This window comes from Miscanthus floridulus, chromosome 18, assembly GCF_019320115.1.
Source record: "Miscanthus floridulus cultivar M001 chromosome 18, ASM1932011v1, whole genome shotgun sequence".
Classification (NCBI taxonomy): Eukaryota; Viridiplantae; Streptophyta; class Magnoliopsida; order Poales; family Poaceae; genus Miscanthus; species Miscanthus floridulus.
The window spans coordinates 136,708,921-136,736,423 of NC_089597.1; the positions used below are offsets into that span (position 1 = coordinate 136,708,921).

At 42.2% G+C, this 27,503-nt stretch overlaps 1 protein-coding gene across 2 annotated transcripts; it reads left to right on the forward strand.

The window, feature by feature from the left end:
• The first annotated feature begins 9,467 nt into the window (after window positions 1-9,467).
• Window positions 9,468-25,920, forward strand: LOC136522807 (lysine-specific demethylase JMJ17-like). 2 transcript variants are annotated; one of them, XM_066516609.1, is made up of 33 exons: window positions 9,468-11,069; window positions 12,801-12,858; window positions 13,917-14,039; window positions 14,826-14,883; window positions 15,002-15,138; window positions 17,309-17,467; window positions 17,557-17,643; window positions 17,901-18,071; window positions 18,361-18,513; window positions 18,606-18,791; window positions 18,873-18,938; window positions 19,075-19,170; window positions 19,305-19,391; window positions 19,525-19,641; window positions 19,731-19,938; window positions 20,031-20,095; window positions 20,193-20,251; window positions 20,337-20,468; window positions 20,553-20,709; window positions 20,788-21,117; window positions 21,409-21,591; window positions 21,674-21,735; window positions 21,919-21,994; window positions 22,103-22,249; window positions 22,329-22,456; window positions 22,772-22,892; window positions 22,968-23,041; window positions 23,122-23,266; window positions 23,727-23,876; window positions 24,546-24,641; window positions 24,723-24,818; window positions 24,909-25,120; window positions 25,319-25,920. In XM_066516609.1, the coding sequence occupies exons 1-33, from the start codon at window positions 9,526-9,528 to the stop codon at window positions 25,545-25,547; spliced, it is 5,712 nt and encodes a 1,903-aa protein (XP_066372706.1). In that variant the 5' UTR covers window positions 9,468-9,525; the 3' UTR covers window positions 25,548-25,920. The 2 variants fall into 2 exon arrangements, with proteins under 2 accessions (XP_066372706.1, XP_066372707.1); XM_066516610.1 differs by lacking the exons at window positions 14,826-14,883; window positions 15,002-15,138.
• Window positions 25,921-27,503: the final 1,583 nt, after the last annotated feature.

Here is a 27,503-nt window from a genome sequence, read left to right on the forward strand (position 1 = left end):
GCTAACAAGCTAACACCTGAACCAAAAAGCAACACGACTGAAACATGCCTGAGCATACCGGCCGAGAGCAAAAGAGCTGAAAATATGCTTGAGCCCACCGATGAGGGTAGCTAATAAGCTGACACCTGAACCAAAAAGCAAAATGGCTGAAACATGCCTGAGCATACCGACCGAAAGCAAAAGAGTTAAAAATATGCTTGAGCCCGCCGATGAGGGTAGCTAATAAGCTAACACCCGAACTAAAAAGCAAAATGGCTGAAATTATGTCTGAGCATATCGACTGAGCAGCAAGACCTGAAGGAACAAGACGAGGCTTTCAGAGCTCAACCATGAAGTGCTCGGGGGCTTGTCGAAGAGGGTAGCTGGTAAACCAAAGATGTTTTTGCAACTAGGGAAAGGACCAGATGCTGGCCACATCTCGAGTTAAGCAAAAAAGCCGAAAAGAAGAAGCTGAGAGTACTCGAGATCGCTGGACCCAAGTCTTTTTAGTACTAACAAGAGCAAAAAGGTTGTCAAGACAAAGATCTACTCACCCCGAGTTGTGTACATGGCGTAGACGAAAGCCAGACAAGCACTCAGCAAATCAAGAAAATTTGTCAAGACAACGATCTACATACACCGAGTGGTTTACGCAACGCAGATGAGAGTCAGAACAAATAACTACTCGGAAAAAATTCTGATCACTTGGACAACTCATTTAAAGAATAAGCAAGGCTTAGACATCCAGACAAAAAAGACATCAACAAAGATAAAGGATCTTCATTCAAAAGGAAGTATAGCATCCTGTTACAAAAGCTAGAGTACAAAGGTCGATTACATCAAGCATTATCATCAGGAGAAGAAACTTCAATGTTAAGATTGTCCACAATTCTACTGGCTAAATCGTCGACTTCAAGCTCCAACTTCTCAACAGCGTCCACATATTCTTGACTTTCAGCTTCATCAGCAATCTTGGACAAAGGAAACTCTGGAGAAAGAACCCGGACCTGGGAAAGAACATTCCTGGTACATAAGCGGGCGCACCTCTTCACGAACTCCTAGAAACGAGTTGGAACTTGGGGAATAAATTGAGCCCAAGGTTGACCATCATTTGCCGGAGTCCGGAGAAGGTTGGCTACTGACCGAAAAGATTTCCACAAGGCATTCCAGTTCTCAGTAGCCATCGCCAACTTACCAGTCAAGTCTTGAATAGTTTTTTGGGCCTGCACAAGATCCCTGTTAGCTCCACGCCTAATCAACTTAGCAAGCGCGAGTTCTTCTTTAGCTTGAGTAATTACCTCCTTAGCCCTGTTGTGGTTAGTGCGGACGAGTGTCTTCATCTCCTTGATACCCTCCGAGAGCTTCTGCTTTTCAACTCAGAGAGCTAGGCCAGGCAACAAAAACAAGTCAGCGGAAAAGAAAATCAGAGTACAAAAGAAAAACAAGTCAGCAGAATACAAAAGGAAACAAACAGAACCCACAATACCTTTGCACTCGTTCTTCATGGACTCCACCGCAGCATCCTTCTGCTTCTCCGCCTCTACCACCCGGGCACGAAGAGCCTTCTCCTCCTTTTGGTGCGTTTGGCGCTCAGTCTCCATCTCGGTTCGGCAGAGATCAAGCTCTGCCTTTAGGGCACTTACCTCAGAAGACAACTTTTTCTCGTTTTCAGATGAGAAAAAGAAGTCAGTATGATCCCGAGAAAAAGACTAAACAAAAAGAGAGAGAGAGAAAAGGCATAAAGAACAAAACAAAGACGAACATCCAAAGAAAGAACTCCAAAAAAACTTACCTAGAGCTTTTCACCAAAGGAAGTCAAAAGGGCCCCCCAGGCAGTAGTCAACTCTGACAAACGATGAGTGGCATCGAACTACAGCAACACATCGTCGTCCAAGCGCTGACTGTTGGTTCCAAGGGGAGCAGAGGGAGAAGCCGGCGTAGGCAAAGAGGGCAAAACTAGGGTCGTATCCTAGGAAGCCCTGGCTACCTCCTCAAAAGTACCCACCGTCGTGGCCATGGTCACCTCTGGAGCAACAGGATCAGTGGTAGCAGGGGAACCAGCTTCTCGGGGGCTACAATAAGAAAGGCTTCTAGTCATTTGAACAACTCAGATTCAAGACTCTTCAACTTTTTGTTCTAAATAGCAAGAGGCTCGGGGGCTACACTCAGTGAGTGCACTTTTTCCTTCAAAAAAGCACATATCACTCAGAAGACTTCTCCAAGACAAACCACTTTAAGGCCACACAATAAGAAGAACCCGGACCTAGCTATATCCGAGCTCTTTTTGACAAAGAACCTGGGTATATGCTCAGAAGCCCTTCGACGAAGATTCAGAGTGATTTCAAGAGAAGACCCTCCAGCTCCTTGTGTCAAACAGCAAGAGGCTCGGGGGCTGCACCCAAATGGGAGTACTTTTTTCTTCAAAAAGGTACACACCACGTGAAGATCTCACGAAGCGCTACACGGTTTCGCTCAAGAAAGCACTCGGACGACGCTTGTTCCTGCTCGACAAGACCTAAAGGAACAAGACGAGGCTTCCAAAGTTCAACCATGAAGTGCTCGGGGGCTTGTTGGTGTGGGACCCACAGGATACCCCACAAGGAAGGGAGAAGATCTAGTCTAATTAGGATTCTTTCCATGTAATCTTAGTAGTAGTATTATTCTGTAATCCTACTAGGAACTCTCATTGTAAACCGACTAGGATTCTGACCTCCTAACTATATAAGAGAGGGCAGGGTTCCTAGAGACAGGACTTTGAACAACACTTTACAATCAATCTAACGCAAAGGCTAATGCCGACTAGACGTAGGATTATTACTCGATCTACGATCGAGGGTCCGAACCAGGATAAATCGACTATCTCTTACGTTAACCGTCGAGTTCAGCATACGCCAAAGCCCAAACATACTACCCTGAGTACCCCCGTGGTAGGCTATCGATGGTCAAACATCGACAGCGCTGCTGTGCACGCTGTGGTTGTTGGTTGCGGTTGATCAGACCGGACTGACCCTGATAGCGCTGCTGCAGGTAAGCTTGCTATGGAGCAATGCGGACATGAGAGTTACTCCCTTGCTATTGCCCCTAGAATTTTCTCTTCTTGTCCTCTATTTGGCGATGCTTGTTCTCTATAACCAAGGCCTTATCCACTAGCTGCTGGAAACTGGCAAAGGTATAGGACAGCAGTTGGTATTGGAGACCATCATTTAGACCTTCCATGAATAGCTCTTGCCTCTTCTCATCATCATCCACCTCAGTAGGTACGTACCGTGACAATTGTATGAACTTGTCATGATATTCTACAACAGACATGCTCCCCTGCTTGAGAGCCAATAATTCCTTCTTCTTCAGCTTCATCAACCCAGCAGACACATGATGAGAGTGGAAGGTACTGCGAAACTCTAGCCAAGTGATGGGATTAGCTTTGGTACGACCAAAGCGGAAGGAGTCCCACTAATCAAGTGCAGCTCCTTGCAGCTGTCCAGAAGCATGTAAGACCTCTTTGTCATCGCACTGGGCAATCTTAAGTTGCCTCACAATAGCACGCAACCAGTCATCGGCTTGGAGTGGGTCGGTGGAATGCTTAAAGACAGGTGGATGTCCTTTTAGAAACTCTCCCCTCTTGTCTCTGACTTGAGAGGGTGCATTTCCATTCTCATTCCTCATATTCTACATGTTCTGAGCCATCTGCTAAAGCAACTAGGTTTGCATTATCATCAGCTGCTCTATAGTGATAGGAGGTGGTGGTGGCAGGTCCTCGCCTCCCTGGTTGTTCCTCCTGGTGTTCACCATCTGTAGATACATCATATAAGTCTCATATGTCCAAAATATATAACCTTTAAGAGATAATGGTCTAATAAGAGTAGGTATCACAAGATCAAGACAAGAGATATATATAGGGTATACAAGAAGATAATTATTCTAAACTTTTCCAGTGAGTTGGACAAATAGCAGCGTAGTAAAATGAGCATATATTACTCTCTGTTTATCATCTAGATGCGAATTTGACCTGGAAAGCTTATGAAGTTATCTACAACTTTCATTTAGAACACATTTTCAGATTCTGATGTTTAGTTAGGCAAAAATAGACATCAAGTAGTACTGCTTTAGAATTCTAACAGCACAGAAACATCAACTTTCAACAGCTGTATCTCGCAATTCATAATAGGTATTGAGGTGATTCCAGAGCCAAAAGAAAGATGTAGAAGTCTACTTATCTCCATAAAATTTTCATGACCATTGGACATCTAGAACATGTTATATGAACTGATAAAGGTGGACTGCTCAGAATGATATAGAATGGACAACAAGATAAAAAGAAACCCAACTATTTATTCATATCATCCTTAAACCTTAATCTTAAGCTAAATGGCTATGGACATGCCCACAAGTCATCAGAATCATGTCAAAAATCCAAATCAAACGTTGTTCATCATGACAATCATCCAACCATTCAAATGATAATTGTTCAACCATCAAATAGAAAAGAAACTAAATACACTCTCACACATCTATGCGTGTTTATTACATATTGTGGGAAATCCTCCTATGGGTCGATGTTGGTGCTGGTGTTGGGGTCTCCAAATTCTCCTCTGTTCCTTAGGGGTGACTAAGCAGGAACACCTGACGCTTCCACATCAGGACCTCCTTGATGTTGCTTCAATGTAGCATTCTCACGGGCAAGCTGCAGGTAGGCCTTCCCCATGACATCTAGCTCATCCAAGGCTTGATCCAAGTTGGTGTTGGTCTGGGCCAAGCTCATCAAGGTAGGCCTAAGCCTAGGGTTTGCTTCTCTAAGTGGTGCGTCAATGTTGCAGGTAGACTGGCTGCTCCGACGGCAAGGGAGATAACGATCCTCCTCCCATGCAATGTCGTCGAAGTGGCGGTTATGATTGACCACCAACACCTGTCGGGCAGCATCCCAGATGGCAGCTGCATGTGTGAGCCATGCAGTGATGGCACGGTAGATGTAGCGCACCCAAGTCTCTTAGTGGATGTACACTTCTGTCTTCTAGAAGCCAGTGTAGTCGGGGTGGATCCAATGCTTCGTCCTGTACTACACGGTGCACCTAGTGTGGTAGCAACGTACAAGTGAGAGAAGCTTGGGGTGGTAGTAGGCATCGCTCTACAAATCGTAGTGGATCTCCGCGGTCCACCCCTGAGCCAGCAGTGCATCATGGTCATCATCACCATCATTTCCACCGTCTCCTCCATCTCCGTCACCATCACCACCATCATCTCCACCATCTCCACCATATCCATCACCACCATCATTGCCCCCATCATCAGAATCAGAATTATCAGAATCATCACCATCGTCAGGGTCACCAACTCCATCCTGACCACCCTGTCCATTTCCTCCATAGGCTCCTCTTCAGATTCTTCTATCTCTATAGGCTCCTCAAACATGGCCCCCTCTTCTGTCTCTTCATCCATGGGTTCATCCTCCATCACGTCCTCCAGAGATTCCTCCATGGGCACCTCCACAGGCGGTTCTTCTTCCATGCTCCTCAGAGCCTCCACCAGATGTGCACGAATGCGCTTGCCAAACGTGAACCTCTTCCTCCTTGTTGGCATCACAATGGTACGCTTGTGGGGTGTCAGCTTGGTGCGGGCCATCTATAAGATTGAAAAGGTTGAGTATTAGAATAAGATAATTTTTGTAATAGATAAAGGATAGAATATAAGCAAAATTTTATAGTAAATTAAAGGTAGCAAAATAAAGACAAGGTTGATCGTCCTACAGTCAGTTATAGCTTTGATACCAATTTGTCGCACCCAATTTTGCATAGCAAAATTAAGTACTCATATATGTGTGCCCAGGATGTCCAAACACACATATACCATCAAATTGTAATAATATCAAAGTAAAGTACTTATTACATCGTAAATCTAATCATAATGTTAATGCATAGTTTTGCTCATTGGCAACATTATTACACAAGCGGAATACTAGCCCAAACTGCCATAGGGACTCCAACTAGTGAACATCATCCTAGTTGTCCTGGACATCCTCCGGAAACTCTTCATACACGTTATCTGTTACCCATCCGGGGTTTTCATTGAATGTAAAGCAAGTGTAAGCTCACCATGCTTAGCAAGTATATCAAAGGGGTCTATGAGGCTCAAAGGCTAGACACGGTTTGACTGTGGTTCGCAATTTTAGTTGTTCAAGTTTTAGCATCCTGATTCACTACTTTAGTGAATAATCCTAAATCTCAAGTGATATTAATGTATAATCAAGATTTTATCAATTTCCAACCATCCATAGTAACCACAAATCATGAAGGATCTAGATCGCTCATATCCATGAGCACGGCTGTTATAACATGTCAAATATTTCTACAGAAATTGTACAACTTTACCCACCGAGCCGTGATTCCCAATGCCCGGGTTTGCAAAGCCCACAACACCTCTATCTAGGAAGTGTGGTAGGGTTTCACTACGTAACCCTTCGCTAGTCGCACTAACAAGTCGTAGCTGCTAAGGTTTCAGCCGTCTAGCCATATGTGGCCCTCCTCTAGGAGTGGCACGCGTGGTCGTGGCACGGTACACACCCTAGCAGGAAAGGAAATATACCAACTAGTGCCCCCTTCTTGCCCTTATGGAAAGCTACAGATGAGCTAGTACAATCTAGTTAACAGGTTAAAGTTAGAGCTATATGACACTCGGGGTTGTACAAAACCTCCTGGGTGGCCGCTTCAGGATTAAGTCCTTATAGAGAGGCACTAGAACACTCAACCCCGTACTCTAGTCCTCTAATTGTTGCTAAAAAGCTCCATTTTAACATATTGCATAATACATTTAATCATGTTTAACAATTATTTATGTTGAGCATTGTAGCATCTATCTAAAATGCATCCCAAACCATAGGCAACAAGGATATGTGGTACAAGTAATAATCTAGGTAAAGTCCTTAAAGGTAAATTCAAATTTAGACACATGCATGAATATGAATTGTAAAGTTCATAGGTACAAGGGGCCTTTGCTACACTTGCCTTCCTCAAAGTTATCCTGGTACTGCTGATCTTCCTGCTGATCCTCAGTCACCTCGAATTGATCACCCTCTAAATGTGTTCCAATTCACCAATCAAGCATCCAATCCAATCATTACATGCATACAAATAGACTTCTATTAGAACAGTACACCAAACAGTAGAAACATAGATTAAAAAGCTTATAAAACTATTCTACGTACTGCTACGAACACGTGAGCGAAAGAATCACTCAAATCAGACTTAAAACGTAAATGTTATGCATGAAATAAGGTTCCAATAGCATTTCTATAAATAACCTGAACTCATTTTTGAATTAAAAATATTAAAATATGAATTTAACCGTATTATGGACGACGCGCACAATTTCCTAAAACTATAGAGTCTAAAGTGAATAAAAACAAAACTGAAAATTAATTCATTTGAACTGAACTGGACTGCGGGTTGATTCACTAGAAACCGAGGGGCTAATCTGCAAAATATCCGGCGGGTCGCAGTTGTCTGCGTCGCTGGCTGACTGGGTGGCCACGTGGCCACGCGTGAGTGGTGCGGTGCACCACGTGTGCTTGGGCGCGCGCTGACGCGACACTGTGGGCCGTGACCACGGGTCCACGGTGGACCGGTTAAGACCCCAAGGGGTATGCTCTAATCAGAGCCGTCCATGTACATCCAACGATGAGGAACGAATAGGAGGTTCCCCCACCGCTGCACAGCGTCTCCGGCGAGCCCGCCATGGCGGACGGCAAGCCGTGCGCCACGGCGAACGCCGGTACGGCGTTTCAGACCACCCCAGAACAAACCGAACGCATGGAAATGAAGTACGAGATCTCACGAACTCAACGAAGTGCAAACCTAGGGCGGGGAACACGTCGAGCCGATGGTCCCCATGACGGCGCCATGGCCGGTGTGTCTGGAGCTCGCCGATACGACGCTCCAGGGCATCATTCAACGAAATAGGGGCACGGGAAGGTGGAGAAGCTCACCGCGAGTCCAACGGAGGTGGTCGCGGCGTCCGGGAGGGCTTCGAAGGGCTGGGTCGACGGCGATGGCGAACTTGAGAGAGACAAAGGGCGTGGGTGAGGGTGAATCCGAGCAATCCATGACCAAAACCAAGAAGTAAGGGCACCTACGGCTGCGACGAGTCACGACGGATCTCCGAGGCGCGTCAGCGTCGTCGATTGGGGCGCTGGAACAACGGATTACGGGCGATGGTGAGAGCTTGAACGTCGAACGGGAAAAGGAGAGAGGAATGGGTTCGGCTCGGGGTTTTGTAGGCGGGCGGCGTGTGGTAGATGGAAGGGAGCGTGATGCGGGCGATTTTGGACGCCTTCCATGCTTGGCGTGGTCCGGCAGGTGCGGCTGCCTCCGATGGCAAGCACGCCATCACCGCACGAGGCGAGGAAGGAAGGGAGGGAGACGCGTCCGATAGGCGGGACCCGTGTGCAATGAGGGGAAGAGAGCGGCGTGCGGGCGTGGGCGCTGCGGTGAAGGCCGAAGCGGACCACGGTAGTGGGCTGCGGGCACGCGCGCGTGCGAGCGAAGCCAAGGCGCGGAGCGACGTCGCTGAGCGGGCCGCATGCGCAAGGAAGGGAAGGAGGGGAGGCGCGAGCTAGGCCGCTAGCAGGTCAAGGCTGCCGAGCCAAGTGCGCGAAGGAGGCTGGACGATTCTGGAGTTGAGCTACATAGGAGAAGGAAGAAAGTTTTTAAAAGAAAATCCTTTTCTATTTCTATAGCTTTGAAAATTGATCAAATTCAAATGAAATTTGAATTCAACCTCAAACAACCTAGTCCTACACAACCAAAAATAGTATGCTTGGACATGAATGCAACAAATATGTTTTTAAACCTTATAGTTAATTTTATTTAACTAAAATTTATTATTTGGCCTAGGTTAAAAATACATAGAAAATCAAATAAATGATAAAGTTAATTACTGATTTGCAATGATATTTTAGGGTGTTACGCTGAGCCGGCCCTATCTCCCTCCCTGCCTCCATTTCGTACTTATGTAATGATGAAGTTGTGCCATAGTTATGATTTGCTGAAGTTATGTCGAACAGAGGTATTATCGAACTTGCGATGAACTTGGGACGTGTACACGTTAGTATTGCTGAACTTGTGTACTGATTGTCTCGTGTACTTAACCTTCCTGCTGACCTATTCGTTAAACCAACACGACGAAATAACTTGACTCATGTGAGAACATAACCCATGGGTGGCGCGTCAGCCTTACCGCGTCATGATGGGTGGCGCGGCACTACCGTGCCATGATGCATGGCGCGTCGGCCCCGCCACGTCAACGACCAACGGGCCGGGACGTTGTCACGTTGGCACCCCTGCCCCGCCCCATGCATGGCGCGGCAGCTTGAATTCGCCGCGCCATGCGAATAGACCCGACCAAAAATGTTAGATTTGAAAAAAAAAATTAAACAATGTCAGATTTAAAAATAATTTTAAAAAAGTGTTAAAAATAAAAAAAAATTCCCCAACGCTATCCTCTTCTTCATCCTCACTTCACTTGCCATTTCTCGCTGACCTCTAACCCTAACCGCCCATGGGCAAGGGCCCCCCTCTTGCCTTTGCCACCGCCGCCGCCACCCCCACCTCCGTCCCTGAGGCGCCGGTCTTCCACCCCACAGAGGAGGAGTTCGCCGACCCCCTCGCCTATGTCGCCCGTATTCGCCCCCTCGCCGAGCCCTACGGCATCTGCCGCATCGTCCCGCCATCGTCATGGTCCCCGCCTCACGCCCTCGACTTCAACTCTCTCTCTTTCCCCACCAAGAGGCAGCCCATCCACCGCCTCCTCGCCCGCCCCGCCCCCGCTGACCCCGACACCTTCCTCCTCGACTATCGTCGCTTCCTCAAGGCTTCCTCCGCACATCGCCGGGGCCGCAGGAAGGGTCTTCCCAAGTCGCCCGCTCTTTCGGATGGTCGCCCGCTCGACCTCTGCCGCCTGTTCCATGCTGTCAAGCGCTTCGGCGGTTACGACGGTGCCTGTGAGGGGAAGCGCTGGGGCGACGTGGTCCGCCTCGTCGACGATAAGGCGCCAATGCATATATCAGAGTGTGCCAAGCACGTGCTTGCGCAGCTATATTACGAGCATCTTTATGACTACGAGAAGTTCGCCAACCAGGATGGGAACAAGGGAAAGCAGCCATGGGCTGAATCTGATGATCAGCCATCTGTTTCTGGTTCACAGGATGAAGAGAGCAACAAATCTGATACCGGGGAGATGGTTGAGGAGGTTACAGGTGTTAAAAGCCAGAAAAGGAGAAATGCCTCCCGCAAGAAATTAGGCAGAGGGACATCTCATGGTCGTTATGGAAGTGGTGGTGACATCACTGGAAATAATGTGGCATCTGCTGGTGCTCGGAAGCGGAAGAGCAGGAACTTTGATGCTGTGGTTACTGCAGTCAATGAGGCGCCTGCTGGTGTCCGGAAGCGGAAAAGGAGAAACTCTGGTGCTGCGTCTACCGTGTCTAATGATGAAGTGGATCAAGTTTGTGAGCAGTGTAGTAGCGGGTTACATGGGGATGTCATGCTCCTATGTGATCGCTGTGATAAAGGCTGGCATTTGTACTGTTTGTCACCGCCCCTCGAGCGAGTGCCTCCAGGGAACTGGTATTGCTCAGATTGCCTGAATTCTGATAGAGATTGTTTTGGGTTTATCCAAAGGAGGAAGTCCTGCTTCCTTGAGACTTTCCGGCGGTTTGATGAGAGGGTGAGAAAGAGATGGTTTGGGCAGAGGAATCCCAGCCGTGTTCAAATTGAGAAGCAGTTCTGGGAGATTGTGGAGGGGAAGGTAGGGGAACTAGAGGTTATGTACGGGAGTGACTTGGACACTTCAATTTATGGGAGTGGGTTTCCTCGTCTCGGTGATCCAGTGCCATCATCTGTGGACCTAGAGACGTGGCAGAAGTACTGTTCAAGCCCGTGGAATTTGAACAATTTTCCAAATCTGCCTGGCTCAGTTCTTAGGACAGTCAAGGATAAAATTGCTGGTGTAATGGTCCCATGGCTCTACATAGGGATGCTATTTTCATCATTTTGTTGGCATGTTGAGGACCACTGTTTCTATTCAATAAATTATTTGCATTGGTACGCATAACCCCCCCCCCCCCCCCCCCCCCCCCCCCCCCCACCCCACCCCAGCTAGCTTCTTGCAAATAGTAAGAATTGGTACTATCGAGTGTCTCCCCATCTGTCTTGCTGCACTGTTATATTATGATTATTTTTGGAGAACATGTAAATCTGTTTGTCTTACATTTTGAGTAAGCCAGTGCCAATGACTGAACTTTAGATAGGTGGATTTGTAAATACGTTTAACACTAAGGGCTTGTTTGGCGGCACACAAATCCACCCCAATCCACATGGTTTGGGAGGGATTGAGGTGGAACTTAAACTAAATTCCACCTCAATCCCTCCCAAACCACGTGGATTGGGGTGGATTTGTGTGCAGCCAAACAAAGCCTAAGGACATCCAAAAGTTAACTTCCTTATTCTGTAGTTGAAGAGAATTTGGAACAGATCGTAGAAACCTGCACATACCATTCATCGAACATTCATGGGCCTTCTGCTTTCATGCTTGCAGCATGTTTAGATATGCAACTTTCATCACTTAATTTTTTTTTCTGGTTCATAGGTTAATTTCATTAGTTCTGAAAATTTTATAGAGCTCATTTAAGAAATGCCCCCATTTTTTAACTGATCATGATCCATTTAGGATCATTTAGCTAGGTCAAGACATCGAGTGGTTCGTGTGAAAACTAATCTTCTATATTCCATGCTTTCCACTTTCAGTATTTATGTGTTATTAGACATCAAAGAGAAACACAAGTTACTCCCTCCATTCCAATTATGTCATTCCAACTTTCTTGAAGAGTCAAAGTATCTCAAGTTTGACCAAAATTATAGAGAGAATTACAAAGATTTATGACATCAAGTAGGTATACTATGAAAATATAATTAATGAAAAAAATCTAATTATACTTATTTGGTATCATAAATATTATTGTATTATATAAATTTGGTCAAACTTGAGATGCTTTGGCTCTCCAAGAAAGTTGGAATGACGTATAATTTGGGATGGAGGGAGTACCTTGGAAGTAGTAGTTCCACCATGATCAAGTACTGTGAAGGATGTTACTGCCGAAAAGTTGAGAAAACACGAACGGAGGGCACCTTCATTAGTTTCTGATAGTAAGCTTGAGTACCCAACTAACCACAGCAATGCGTGGATAGGTTTAAGTAGGAAATCAAACAGTAAAAAAAGAAGAAGAGAAAAACGATTGTTGTCGTGTTCATCTATTTTAAGAGCATCACATGTCATTAGCATTAGGTAAACTTCTGGTGATGATTGAGAATTTTTTTTCACAAGAATTATAGACTTGACCCACAGTGCTGCATCATTCTATGCAGATTGATGCTTAAAAGACTTTTTTTATCAGGGTAAAGAGCCTTTGTCATGTACGGCCAGAAGCCTTGAGTTCAATGCAGTCTCCAATTTATTTTTTAGCATTTTTGTAGCAGCACATGATGGCATGCACACACTATAAAAAGCTCCTAGTCAACAATACGGTGGCATGCTTCGGTGTGCCATTGAAGTCTGTGCAAGAGTATTTGTCGTGGTTATCTTATAATGCTATGGCCAGGAGACAATATCCTTGAAGGCACATAACATCATATATTCCTGGACAGGAAAAGATTCTAAAACATCGTATATTTATGAATGGATGAAATGTTCTGATCTTATATAAGAAGTTGTATGTTAACAAAACATGTAGTCACTTCATCTTATATCACAATGTGATTATTCTTGTTATGCTTCAGGGGTGAGCCAAAATGTTGGTATGGGGTGCCTGGAGCAAAAGCAAATGCCTTTGAGCAGGTATAATACATCATTGCCGACAACATCAATATCTCTGTTCATAAAACTGCAATGTTCTGATGTATGGGTATCAATCTTCACACACGTAGGAATACCTTATATTTTGTTCTTGACTTCTTGTACAACTCCACAATCTTTGAATTTTTCTGTCTTAGTAACTGGGAATACGCAGGAGCTGTGTGTCATTTCATTAAGAGAGGAAAAGGTACAAAGAGCGAGGCAGAGTAGCAGCCCTGTCCAAACACACACAACACACACCCATCTAGAAACAGAAATTTCAACGCGCCTTGCCAATACAAATTGTGCTTTATTTTACTAGAAAGAAGTCCATTTTGACCCCTCGATTCTTCTATTTGTCAAATTTTGACCCTAACTCCAATATCATCAAAAAATGGTATCTCAACTATCATTACCATTCATTTTTGACCTGAGATTGTCATTCTCTCTCTTTGCATGGTCTTGTTGGCCAAAAAACAAGAGGCAACTTGCAGAAAAAACGCTGCTAAGTCGTCTAAAAATCAATGAAAATAGGCTCTAGTTCAAAATAAAACAGTATTGATAGTTGGGTTGCTAAATTTTGACGGTATTATAGCTGACGGTCAAAATTCGACAAAAAGAAGAGTTGATGTGCCAAAAATGGGCTTACTTCTTTTTACTACTAGAAGCAATTACTATTTATCAGAAAACATTAATGGTTATAGTACTTGGGGGTAGTTAACTAGTTATAGATCTATTTTTGATCTATATACATTCTTGTTTGAATTCTTTGTATCTTAAAGTTTGCTTATTTGTTCTGGAGTATCTTTGATCCTCTGAAAGAGGAGACGTGCAATAATAATGCATTGTCTTGTAGTATTATATTTGTACATTGATATTAGGGGGTAAACATACACGGTGTTACCCACTTAAAGGGCGTACCCGGTGCAGAGAGCTCCCGCTCTGTGCGGTGTTACCCACTTACCCTGTGATTTTTGTTACCAAATCCTGCTCACAGCTGTCTGCGAGAATTGCTAGTTCTATATTATTTGTAATTTTATGTTTAATATATACAACTGCAGGTTATGCGCCAGGCCTTACCTGATCTGTTTGATGCACAACCGGACCTGCTTTTTCACCTTGTCACAATGCTGAATCCATCTATTTTACGAGCAAATAGCGTTCCAGTTTATAGCGTGATGCAGGTTGGTGGAAGCTTTGTTTCCTCACATCAGATACATTCTGATACAACTGGTATTCATGGATGTTTGTTGACATGATCTTAGCATTGTTCAATGATATGGAATTTTTTCTTCTCACTCTTAAAATTCTGATTGTGCATAATTGTACAAGTATTCCTTTACTGGTTTTGTTCCATATGTCAAACTACCGAAATTAAATATCACCGGGTTTTCTTAGGTTTAGAAGATAAGAACTGAGCTTGGCTCAGTTGACTGGAGGTGTGTGTAAATTCCTATCACTCAGGTTCGAGTCCTCTTCGACTCGAATTTGGGTGCCTATTTCTTCATATTTGTAATGCTGCCTAGTTCGTTTTAGGATGGTTGAGTATTTTTTTTGTCTAAAAGCTAGAGTATTCGATTTGATATTTCTTGAAAAACGTGCCTGTGGTCCCTAAATTTGTCCAAGGATGTTATCGAGGTCCCCAAACTATTAATCTGCAGTTTCATCATGTCCCTATACTAGCTAGGTGGTTTACCATTTCAATGATAACGTGTATGCTAACAAGGTGTGATATGCTGACGTGTATGCTTAGAAGGCGTGCTATGCTGACATGTATTCTAGCAAGGTGTTAAACATTAAGATGATGGTAGGGATGCCAAGTAGGTGGATTAACACTGAGTAGGAAGGGTTTTATTAGGGACTTGAAACTTCAAACTAGTAGTTCGTGGACCTAGATGACATCCCCAGAAAAGTTTTAAGGACTACCGGTATATTTCATTCGTCCTCTTTTTTTTGTTGGCTTTCTTCAGGAACCTGGAAACTTTGTCATTACCTTCCCCAGGTCATTCCATGGTGGCTTCAATTTAGGTAATTCAGGCCAGTCATCCCCCCCCCCCCCCCCCCCCCACCCCCCACCCCCCCCCCCCCCCCCCCCCCACAGATATTATCATGTACCAAATTTTTAAATGTATCATTCAAAGTTCAGGTTTGAACTGTGCCGAGGCTGTAAATTTTGCCCCTGCTGATTGGTTACCTCATGGTGGAATTGGGGCTGATCTATATCGCTTATACCGTAAAGCACCTGTTTTGTCACATGAGGAGCTTCTGTATGTGGTTGCAAAGGTTAGAAAGTTCCTACTCATTTTAGGCTTCCTGCCAGTTGTTTTTTTTAGCTTTGACTATCAATATATATATATATATATATATATATATATATATAATAAATAGACTAACAGGTAGTAACGTTGGGTTCGCGTCTCGGATGTGCGCCCCCACCGTGGGGATGTACCTTCCCTCATAGCTCTCGCTGGTGAGGAAGAATGGCATGCGGGGCGCTGGCGAGGACGGGAGCGGCCGGCTGGTGCCATGCAGCTTGTGGGGGGCAGCGTTCGGCGAGTGTGGGGGCAGTGGCGCGCACGGTCGGCTTGCTGGTTGCCGGAGCAGTGCGCGCGTAGGGGCAGGGGTGCGCGGCTGGCTTCGACAAGCGTGGCGCTGGTGTCCATACCGGTCCTCGCATGTCCATAACAACAACAACAACAACAACAACAAAGCCTTTAAGTCCCAAACAAGTTGGGGTAGGCTAGAGTTGAAACCCAGCAGAAGCAATCAAGGTTCAGGCACGTGAATAGCTGTCTTCCAAGCACTCCTATCTAAGGCTAAGTCTTTGGGTATATTCCATCCTTTCAAGTCTTCTTTTATTGCCTCTATCCAAGTCAACTTCGGTCTTCCTCTGCCTCTCTTCACGTTACTATCCTGGCTTAGGATTCCACTACGCACCGGTGCCTCTGGAGGTCTCCGTTGGACATGTCCAAACCATCTCAACCGGTGTTGGACAAGCTTTTCTTCAATTGGTGCTACCCCTAATCTATCACGTATATCATCGTTCCGCCTCGCATGTCCATGACCTGCTCGACAAAATGCCTTAACAGGAAACTGCCTAATCAGCATGCCATGTCATTGCTAGATGCATACGTGGACCAGTATATACTTGCGGTGAACAACTTAAAAAGTTGAAGGACCCTAAAATCAACTTTTAGAGTTGATGGACCTATCTGAAACTCCCGCATAAGTTAATGTACCTTTGGTGCATTTAACTCTTAATCTAATAGTACTTATTATTATGTTGTCTAAAAGAAGCACTACCATCTTGGGCAACTGCCATGTATAGCAAAACTGCGGCAGGGTGTGAACTTCTTATCTTTTTTGCCGCCTAAGATACAAAATTTTGATGTTCCATTTGTTGAGGATAATTACTAGCCACTGAAATCTGCAGTGACCATGTGATGCTTCTTATTGTTTCATTTTTGTCTCATACTATGTAGTATAATTTCATTAAAGAAGAAAATAAACAAAGCACAATGGAACAACGACCCGACCTAGGCAAAACAAATAGAGAGCACAACACATCACATTTGCCAGACGAGACCTGTCTTGGGCTTTGTGGCCAGGTATAGTTAGCCAGGCTATGCGCCTTGGACTCCAAGTCCGGCACGTATTGTAGATTGACTTGTACCTGGTAAGGGAGAGGACGGTTCTGTTTCTATAAGCCGCCCCTATCCCTACCTATATATACATGTACCATGTATCTCTCTAATCAGTCTACTAATTCTTGCCATATACTCTGCTTTCAACATTGTTTCATGTCAGGATAAACTAACTCTCTACTCATACATTTTTTTCATGTCAAACAGTGAAGAACTTTTAGTTCATTAGTTTTGGCCCTGGTCCCTAGAAGGTTACAATCGTGATGTTAACATCCTCATCCTGTGTTGTAATGAATAAAATGGATGCCTGATTATAAGACCCTCTGTCTGAAGCACAATTTTGTATTATCTTTCTTGAACACGTAGAAGAGCTGAGTATCATTATATTAAGAAGGGGGAGAGAACCCCTACAAAACCACACTCAAACACACTCCCCACAGGTACTCACCCACGCACTCTAGCACAAAACAGATTAAATATCACCCTTGCAGCAAGAAACAAACCGACCCAAGACCAACCAGACCTAAACTGTCTTGGGCGTCAGGGCTACTAGGAACGAAATACCTCATGTTCCTGCCAAGACCCACAACTTCAACTCATCCCTAGCAGTGACTAAGACCGAAGCCAAATTTGGTGAATCTCCATAAAAAACACTCCAGCCAATGTCCATAAACCGTCTTGAGGTATTTTGTAATGAATAGGTTTTGCAATGGTATTTTAATTTGCTGCACATTGTTCTTATTATAGTAACTATAACATGTGTAATACTAGCTTCTTAACCCTAAATTCATGTTCATTATGTTGGACAGAATGGTGTGGATGCTGAGTCGCTTCCCCATTTGAAGGGAGAAATAGAAAGGCTTTTTATAAATGAGAGAAGACGTCGAGTAGAGCTTTGGATTAATGGGATTGTCAAATCTAGCCCAATGTTGCCAAGGATCAATCCAAACTTTATTGGAAGTGAAGAGGTAGCTGTACAGCACCGTAAATTTCCATCCTATGTCCTGATAGGTTCATTTTGTTTCTTTTGATCAGTGTGAAACTTTTTATCATGCAGGACCCTACATGCATTATTTGTCGACAGTATCTGTATCTTTCAGCAGTCTCCTGTAACTGTAGGGTGTCTTCTTATGTTTGCCTTGAGGTGTGTCTGTCTTGCAGAGTTATTAATTAGGAGGCTATCATGCAACTGTTTTGCCTATTCAGTTCTTAACCGTGCCATATTTATGTGCTCATTCATTTTTTTTATTTTTATATTGAACAACTCAGCTCAGTATTTCTGATTTTTTCCCTGTAACAATGTTTAATGAGCCATATTTCTTATGCAGTGATGTCGAATGTTCTTTTTATTAGATCTAAGTCAAGTATTTTAAGTATCATTGAATTTGTTTCTTTTTCCAGCACTGGAAGCACCTTTGTGAATGCAGTCCAGAGAAGCATTGCTTACTTTATCGACACACCCTTGCAGAGTTGGGGGATTTAGTTTGCCAGGTCTCTTTGGTTAGTCCCCCAAGGGACAATGTTATGCAGAATCCACACTTGCTCAATGATGTTTATGTGCCGTCTAAAAAGGTTTGATATTGACTAAAATAAAATGGCTCTGTCAAGAAGATATATTTTGAGTATTTGCATTTAGTTCTCTATTGACTAAAGTATGCTTGGAGTGATTTGCTCATTTTTATAATTTTATTATCCAATTATCCATGCTTCTTTTTACCATGAAAGCATGGTCATCTGATGTTTTGGTCTTGAAATATGCCTCGTAAAGGATCAATATTATGCACATCTGGGTGTGTTGTTGTTGTTGTTGTGTTTTCCTTCTTACCTTTCTCTAAGGCACGCTTTATTTGCTTTTTTCTAGGTCAAAGGTCGCTACATATCATATGCACAGCTTGCAGAATATTGGGTTTCAAAATCTGAACATATTCTCCAGATGCCATTCCTGGAAAGATCTTATGCCACTGCCTTAGAAGAAGCTAAACAATTTCTTTGGAGTGACCATGCCATGGATTCTGTATGATTTTTTGACCAAGCATGCTGTGACTTGCTTACATGTCTTCAAGTATTATATGACTTATATTAACTGTAGTAATGTGTACGCCGTAGGTCCGGAACATAACAGTAAGACTAACAGAGGCTATGAACTGGGCCTTGGGTGTTAGAAAATGTCTCTCCAAAATTGAGGACTTTCTGAAAGATGGTTGCTCTGAAAAAGTAAATTATGTGGAAATAGAAGAATTAGTTGCTATGAAATGTGCCCCGTGCTATGAGCCTAGTCTTACAAAATTGCAGGTATGCCACCCTGGGTACATTTGTAGTTTGTACTTGGCCTTAAAATAACTGTGATGTTTCAATTTCCCCTACCTACTGCAGGCGTATGCAGAGGAAGGAAAAATGCTGATTAATGAAGTAAACTATGCGCTATCATCTTGCTTAACAGTAAGCCCCTTGTTCTAATTTACAGCCATACACTTTTCTCTGTAGTTGACAGAACACAGTTATTTTGCATCCTGTATTCTTCTGTCAACTCTTTCATGGAGCTCTTTTTACAATGGTTCTTGTCATGTTACCTTAGGTAGATAAATTGGAAACATTATACTCGAGGGTTTCAGAATTCCCAGTTAAGCTAACAGAATCATCGACTTTGTTTTGGGAGTTATCTTCTGCAAAGGTATATGGTGTAAAAATGGATAATCTCTTTCATATTTTTCTACATTATTAGAGGCATACTCTTCATTTTATCCCACATTCATTTTAGAAAATAGCAAGTGTCTTAAACTTTTTTACATCTTATTTTGGCTGCAGTCCTGGTTGAAGAAAGCAAGGGATTGCCTTGAACAGAATAAACTGGGCATTATTGACATAGATGTCCTCAATAAACTAAAATCAGAGGTTTGTCTTTTTCAGGAACCTTTTGCTGTCAACTTGATTTTTGAAGTTCATCTGATTTGCTCTGACATTCATATGTTTCTGCATAAACTCATACTCTGAACTGGTATATCTGACAATTCCTAAACCTGGCTAGATAATACAACTTCGAGTTCTACTCCCAGAGATTGATCTTATTTCAAAGCTGTGGAAAGATGCGGAATCATGGCAAACGCGTTGTCAATTATATCTCCAAGACTTCCCTGATCTAAAGGTGGCTTTTCCTCCTTTTTTCTTTCTTCTATTATATATATTTTTTGGGATGAATTTGGATGTTCTATTCCTGTATTGTGAATGTTCCAGGAGCTGGAGGGTTTCCTCCTTGCTGCGGATGGTGCCAAGTTTAGCATTCCAGAGCTGAACGTTCTTAAGCAACGTTACTCAGATTGTTGCTCTTGGGTGAATCGTGCTAAGAACATACTCGGAAAACTTTATGCTAGGAGTGACTATCACAATGTTGTTGAGGAGTTGACAGGCATTCTGAAGGAAGCAGAATTACTAGGAGTAAAAGGCATGCTTGAATACTTTCCCCCCATGGATATTGTTGTATTTGAAATGTTTGGTTGTTTTGATCATTTTCACAAGAGCTATTATCCTACGCAGTTGATGAATTGCCTATTGTGGAGAAAGAACTAAAGAGGTCCTTATGTAGGAAGCAAGCATCTGAGGTGTGTTTGGTAGTTTCTGCACCATTGTCTAGGGTGAACATATGTTTTTATGCCTAGACAGATTATGAATTTGATCATACATTCATGCATGTAATAGGCACTTGCAACAGTAATGCCAATGGAGGTGGTTGAAGAAGTTTTAAAAGAAGCTTCAATGTAAGTTTACTTGTTTTGTTAGCCTGTAAGTATTCTTAGAATGATTATCTAGCTCTGTGTCGCTCTTAAGTTTCTTACCTGCCAGGCTAACTATTGAAGAGGAGCAACCATTTGATGATCTGTCTCGGATGCTCAAAGAGGCCACTGCCTGGGAAGAGAAGTCTAGACTTATTCTTGAGCAATCAGCTTCTCTCTCTGAGTTTGAAGACCATATGCGGTACTAGTAACCATGAAGTGAATTGATATGTTCTTGTGCTTTTGAATTGAATGTCACCCTACCAAATATATTCTTGAATTGCAGGTGTTCAGAGGGAATAAGAGTTATCCTTCCGTCTAAACTGGATGTGAAAGCAGAGATTGATATTGCTAAATTGTGGATAGACAAATGTCAGGCCTATTTGAGACCAAACTGCAATAAACTTACATTTGGAGACTTTCTTAAAGTTGAAGATATCAAGGTTCACAAAATCTGGCTTAGTAATATGAATAATTGTTTGTAGTGGGATACTTAACCTTTGTTCTTCATTCTATCACAGGATTTAATCAATCAGCCTGCAAATTTGAAAGTCATTCTTGACACTTCAGCACTTAATTCTGTTCTCAACAATGTTGAAAAATGGGAACGCGGTTCACTAAGTCTACTCAACAATTTTAGAACCTTACTTCATTTAAATGGTATTGGCTCTACAGTTGACACACTTCAAAGAAAATTGGAGGAGCTGCAAGGTAAAATGAACACAGAAATAGAAATTGGATTATCTCTTGGTTTTGAGTTCAAGGTTCTTCGGGAACTGAAGGATTCTTTGTTGATGCTAAGATGGATATTGGATGCACTGTCTCTGTGCTGTATGATTCCTTTGTTGCAGGTAATTTGTTATTCAATATAGGACTTTTTATACGTGAGTTTCTGGGAAAATAGTTGTCCCATTCTTACTCATTATTTGAGTTTAACAATAAATTTAAAGTTTGGTTTGCTGTCTTAAGCTGTGTTATCTTCACAAGATTAAGTTTGGTTTGCTGTCTTAAGCTGTGTTATCTTCACAAGATTATTTCTCGCTTTGACACATGCTTTTTCAATAGCCACAATTGTGTTGTGAACCTGCAAAGCACAAACAACTATTGTCCTTGTTTGCAAAGAGCTAAATTTGATCTTTCAGGATGTTGATAGATTAATTGAAGAAGCAGTCCACCTTCCTGCTTGCTTATCAGATTGTTCTTTGGTTACATTGTTGATGAGGGCATTGTCTTGTCTAAGAAAAGCACTTACTTTGCTTCCTGGTTCTGGAACATCTGCAAAATCCAAATTGGAAGATGTTGAAAGCATTTTAGCAGAATTCAAGGTTAGTGTTTTGAAGTCATCTGCCTTTTCTGTTTTCCATGCACTTGTTTTATGATTTATTTTATCATTTTTTCCTGTTTCAGGAGGTTGATGTTCCTTATCCTATGATGACTGCCAAGCTGGAGGATGCTGTAAACAAGCATAAGTAAGCTAATTTTATCCAAAATGTGTATGCTAGTCATCTCAGAATTTTTGGAAGAAATATGGAAGTTTGAGCCTTTCTGTATGTGTGACTTGTCAGTTCAGATATGTTTTAGTCTACTTACTTCATATTTACAGTTGTCATCTGTACTTTTCTCATGTAATAGTAAATCTTCCCTCCTCTCAGTTTATGGACAGAGCAATGTAACACCTTCTTCATGTTGTCTGATGGCCAGTCGTGGGCTAGGTTGCGAAGTCTCAGAGTATGTGCTATTACTTTAGATTTGCAATATATCATCCACACAGTGGGCTTTGGCCTTACGAAGACACTTACATGCTAGTCCTTATTTTTTGAAACTGTATCTTGTTAGGACAATGGCCAGTCTGTTGCATTTGATTGCCCTGAGATGGATAAAGTTGTTGCTGAGGTTAAAAAGGTTGAAGAGTGGCTCAATCAGTGCCACTGTACTCTACTTCTAGATGGAAATAATAGTTCTTTGCTCTCCATACTCGTAAAGGTTGGTTTCTATTTCAAGGTTTCCTCTGTCAGTTCTTTTTCTTGAAAAATACTTTTGACCAATTTATTTCTCCTTTCAGATAAGAGGATCATTGGTTAATGTTTGCACATTATATGCTGAGGATTGTATGAAGAAAAGATTATGTGCCTTATGCTTATGCGACATCGGAGATAGGCTCGCATCTAGATGTGTGACTTGTCAAGACTGGTAAAGTCCTGCTGCTTGGTTTGATGTTCCATTATCATTTTTTACTTTTGAGGAGAAAACCCTACTGTGGTATATATCTATATAAATTTTATAAAAAGAGAAAAAAAGATTGTAGGAGCCACTCACTGATCTTTCTCCGCTCAAGTCATGATGTTAAAATGGAAAAAGATAGTGCTCAAAGATGCAAGTTGCTAGCATTAAGTCAAGAGTGCTGAATAGTTTAGTCAAAGCTAATATCTTTTTTATTAGCACTTGTTTTTGTACAATTCTGTTTTGCCTTTTTTGGTAAGTGGTGACATATGATTCTTTGTTCAGGTACCATGATTCTTGCGTGGAAAACCTGCCTGCTATTACACAAATGACAGTTGAATGGATGTGTTCATTTTGTTCACTTTTGCAGAGTGAGGACCAATTAGAGAACCAAATACCTGTAAAGGTAACTGTTTATTTTGATAATTCCCATTACGGCGATGATTTCACTTATAGTCTAATACTCGTGTAAATGATACAGATGTCTAAAGGAAACCGTCCTGCACTTACCGCACTTAATGAACTCATCTCTTCTGCAAAGGGTTTATACACTGGGTAATTTTTTTCTCCTGAAAATGAACATTTAATTGTGATTCAGGTTTCTTATTCTGGTCGACTAAAACTCACTTCTACAGGATTGAGGAAATTAATTTACTAAAAGAAATTGTCGAGAAGGCTCGTAACTTGAATGCCTACTTGATGCAAATTCTGGATGATTCAGACTCTTATCATGGAGAAGATCTTACTGTCATATTCAAATCTCTTTTAGTTGCTCTCAAGGTGATCATTATCAAACTTCTCTCATTTTGAAAAGCCATTGGTCTTGGTCTGTTTAAAAAGGCGATGCCTAGGTGCTGGGCAGTGCTGCACTGCGTTGCCTGACAGGCGTTTTGTCTAGCTTTTTCCCGCTTAGAGATGTTTTGGACTTGATATATGTATAAAAATTTGGAAAATTATAGATAACTTCGATCATATTATTTATGGATGCATGTTGATATCTTCCTTTTTTCTGTTCTGATACGCTATGGTATTACTCTATGAGCCCACAAAAAGTACAAACACCCTGCAACGCCTAGGCACAAGGTGGAGGCCCAACCACCTGCATAGTGCCTATAGTGCTTTTTTAAACATTGATGTTACATGGTTCCAATTGTGAATTGATTTCCATGTTAAAATAACTAATAAATGTGCTATTGCTGTTTACTGAGTAACTAATTTTTTTGGCTATTGTGTTTGGTAGGCGACATCAGCTTCTGGCTTGTATGATCACTATATCAGTTGCAGAATTGAGTCTGTGTTGAGCAGATATTTGTGGAAGAAACAAATACATAAACTCTTGTATGGTGGTAAAAAGACATCGATGCAAGAAGTACTGTGCCTTGATAAAGAGGTAATACAGTTTTTATTTTGTGTAAAGACTAGAGTTGTCTTTTAAGGTCATCTCTAGGTGTTCAGTAATGGGTAGGGTTGTGGGGAGATGTGGAAATTTCCCTTTTAGGTCCTTCGCCAATGAGAGTAATACCTGATACCATTGTGGAGGACTAAAATGCAGAGGAAACATATTAGGTCAACATGAATGCTCCACGCCTTTAACGGTGGTGCTACGAGCAAAGGAAGACATTGAACAGTGCATCGTGCTTTTCGAAACCTGTAATAGGGACTTTCGAGTTTTTCTAGTGTTGAGTCTGTTTTGCTTATCCTCGGCTAAGGTAGTTCTGTACATAGCTGCAGCATCTCTGCTTGATCAGACTGTGTTTTTCTACTTATATTGCTACTTAAATGTAAGGCAGAGCTCCTGCCATTTTCCATCAAAAAAATGCAGAGGAAATTAAAGTATTGAATTATGCTGTTCAAAATTTTGTTCCACATGTGGAATGAACCCTAAATCCCTTAGACCTGTTCAAGGAAAAAAAAACAGCTGGCATTTTAAGATTGGTCCTATAGCTGATCTGGTACCAACATTCACCTGAGATCATTGTCAGCACAGTATATTTCTGTACCATCAATTTATATGAATCTATCTTCCCTGATATATGTCTGACTGCATTGATATTTTCAGGGTTCACATTTAGAAATATGCGATCAGGATTTCTTCAAGTTGGAGATTAGTAAAATAAAGGAAACCAGCCTGCAGTGGCTGGCTAAAGCAGAGAAGGTGAGGTTTCGGTCTCTTCTACAATTTGTTTCCCAGGATGGAAATAACACTATTGATACCCCTGACTATGTCGTGATACAGGTTGCATGTGATTCTGGTGAGCTTGCACTGGATCTTGTGTATGGACTTATAGCTGAAGGGGAAAATCTCTCTGTACATTTTGAGAAGGAACTAAAGGTGCATGCACCTATATAATACTGGTCTCATTATTTCTTCAGCATATGCATGGTGATGGGTTATTTTCTCACTTGCAACATTTCATTGCAGTTACTGAGAGATCGCAGTGTCCTCTACTGCATTTGCTGTAAGCCCTATGATAACAGGGCCATGATTGCATGCGACCAATGTGATGAGTGGTACCATTTTGATTGCATCAACTTGCTTGGACCCCCTCCAGAAACCTTCTTCTGTCCTGCTTGCCACCCAAATAATGGTGAAAAATCTGTATCGCTTGCACGCTCAGAGCATGATGAGGATAGGTATGTGCATTATTACTTGTAGCCATTTCATCCTGCCATTTGTTTGATCACATGCTTATGATTATGCACATGGTACACAAAAATATATATTCCATTAGCATGGCAGGCCGCCGTTACATTCAGTTGCTTTTGTGCGTCTTTCTTTATATATTTGGTTGCCTCATCTCCAAAATGACAACTTTTCATTGGCACCTGCAGATCAAGCACTGGAGCCGGAGCTCACACTCCCCCAGCGTCTTGTGATAGATTGGACAGGGTGGTGGAGGCTAACAAGTGTAAGAGACAACAGGAGAAATCCCAGACCAGGGTAGACTTAATAAAGCTTCTTAGTTGCCATAACGAGATTGATAGTAGCTCGTGGAGCGAGAGCAGAAGGGTTCCGCATCGAACAGCTAGAAGACGTAGTAGTTTCATCGGATTGTTATGATGTGCAAAGCACCAATACTCTGTCCAGCCTAGGGCCTTAGCTCCCTCACACTGTGAATTGATTCTTTTAGTTAGGTTAGAAGCAATAACAATCCATTTGCTGTTGTTGTACGTTAATCTGTAGCCTGCCACAGCCACTGCCAGGAAATAGCAAGGTAGCTGTAGCAAAAAAATTGTAGCCTGCCACAGCCACTGCCAGGAGATAGCAAGGCAGCTGTAGCAATTTGGAATCCAGCATTCATTCATTCGTTCCGTCATGTTTAACATTGTTATTGATCTTGTGGTACTCTTGAGGTTTCGGTTGCTGAATAGCATTGACTCTTGTAATTTCGCTGCTGACAAGTAAGGAAGAATTGTAACTGATATTTGTTAGATCCTTATTATGCTGAGTAGCATTGACTTCTAATTTTTATTGTTGAGTGCTGTTACATACATGCATGGTTGCACATTGGCAGCAGTAGCTCGCAAGCCGTGGCATGGGTGGGCATGTATGTGTCAATGTGTGTATATTACTCACGACCCAATTGCTGGAGATGGAAGCACCCCACCCCAGTGCCTGGATCAATCTTCTCCGGCGAGGTCCTTTGCCATCTCCAGCAGCCGCCACAGCCCGGGCTCAGCGAGCTTGCCGTCCCCAAGAAGCAGGTCCTTTATTATTATATACTCACTTCGTCCATTTTTACCTAAGAAGTAAGAAGTCAAACTTACTTAACTTTGATCAAATATATACAAGAAAATATTAATATTTATGGTACATAATTAGTATCACTAGATAGATTATTAGATTTATTTTCATGATGAACTTATTTTGAGATATAAATGTTTTGTACAAGTTTGATCAGCACGAATACTATAGTGACATTTAAAAATAGACAAAGGAAGCATGTATGGATGTTATTCAATTGAGATGATGGTTGTGCAAGGCTTATACGACTATAGAAAGCTAAAAATATGAATAGAAATCAGGGTTCGGTAGGTTGATTGGTTCCTTGCCTTATGTTTTCTTATAAACTTAAATTATACTCCCTCCATCAAAGGATATAAGGCATGCACGTATTTCAGAATTCAAACTTCCTTATCTTTGACCAATAATTAGTCTAATAATATATAAAAAAAATTACAGTAGTGGTAACATTAGATTTGTGTTTACAAATACTTTTTAATGATACTTTGTTGTTGCCATAAATTACATATAATAGTATAAATTAACGGTTAAAGTATGACCTTGAAGACCACACCAAGTTAAATCGTGCCTTATATCTTGAAACGGAGGGAGTAAGACGTTTTGCCTTTTTTAATCTAGATATAGTGTGTACATCTAAATACATAGCAAAATCAATATATCAAGAAAAGCCAAAACATCTTACAATTTGAAACGGATGGAGTATTAAATTGTGTGATCAAGTAGAAATGGATTGGTGAAGTGACTCTAGCTCTAACTAGTTAGATCCCTTGCACTCGAATATGCCTATGCGGATTCAAGTCTTCATATAACGAACAACTTCTATTCTTTCAGTGGTATATGGCGCGTGCCTGTCAATAATCAAATGTTTGATTCTGTCAATCTATCTCTTATAAAGCTAATCCCTACTATAAGTTCTATCTCGATATGCAAGCCATCCACATCATCTCTCACTAATAGCCATGCCATCCCGCTACTTCCGACCTCTTAATGCAACAATTTCAAAAAAAAAAAAAGATGTAAGAACGTGTAGATGATTCAACTCAAACATGCAGCAGTTTTATTTCTAAGAGATTCCAGCAGCAATGTGCGGGATGTCCAACTAGTTTAAGATATGTGAAAGGTAGTCACTATTTGTGTAGGAATGAATGGCGCGCGCGATCGGGGCTCTCTCCCTCTGGTTAATTCTTGGTTGTTGCTATAAAAAGAGAAGAGGAGCCGTCCAGAACCCTATTCATTACACTGCTATATCTGCATGCATGCAGTTCCTGATCC

Bases quoted from the DNA above. Each gene is read 5' to 3' on its own strand.
- LOC136522807 (XM_066516609.1), top strand. From the start codon at position 9,526: ATGGGCAAGGGCCCCCCTCTTGCCTTTGCCACCGCCGCCGCCACCCCC. The intron at 18,939-19,074 runs GTAAGCCCCTTG...ATGTTACCTTAG, and splicing joins CGCTATCATCTTGCTTAACA to GTAGATAAATTGGAAACATT. The intron at 23,267-23,726 runs GTGATCATTATC...TGTGTTTGGTAG, and splicing joins CTCTTTTAGTTGCTCTCAAG to GCGACATCAGCTTCTGGCTT.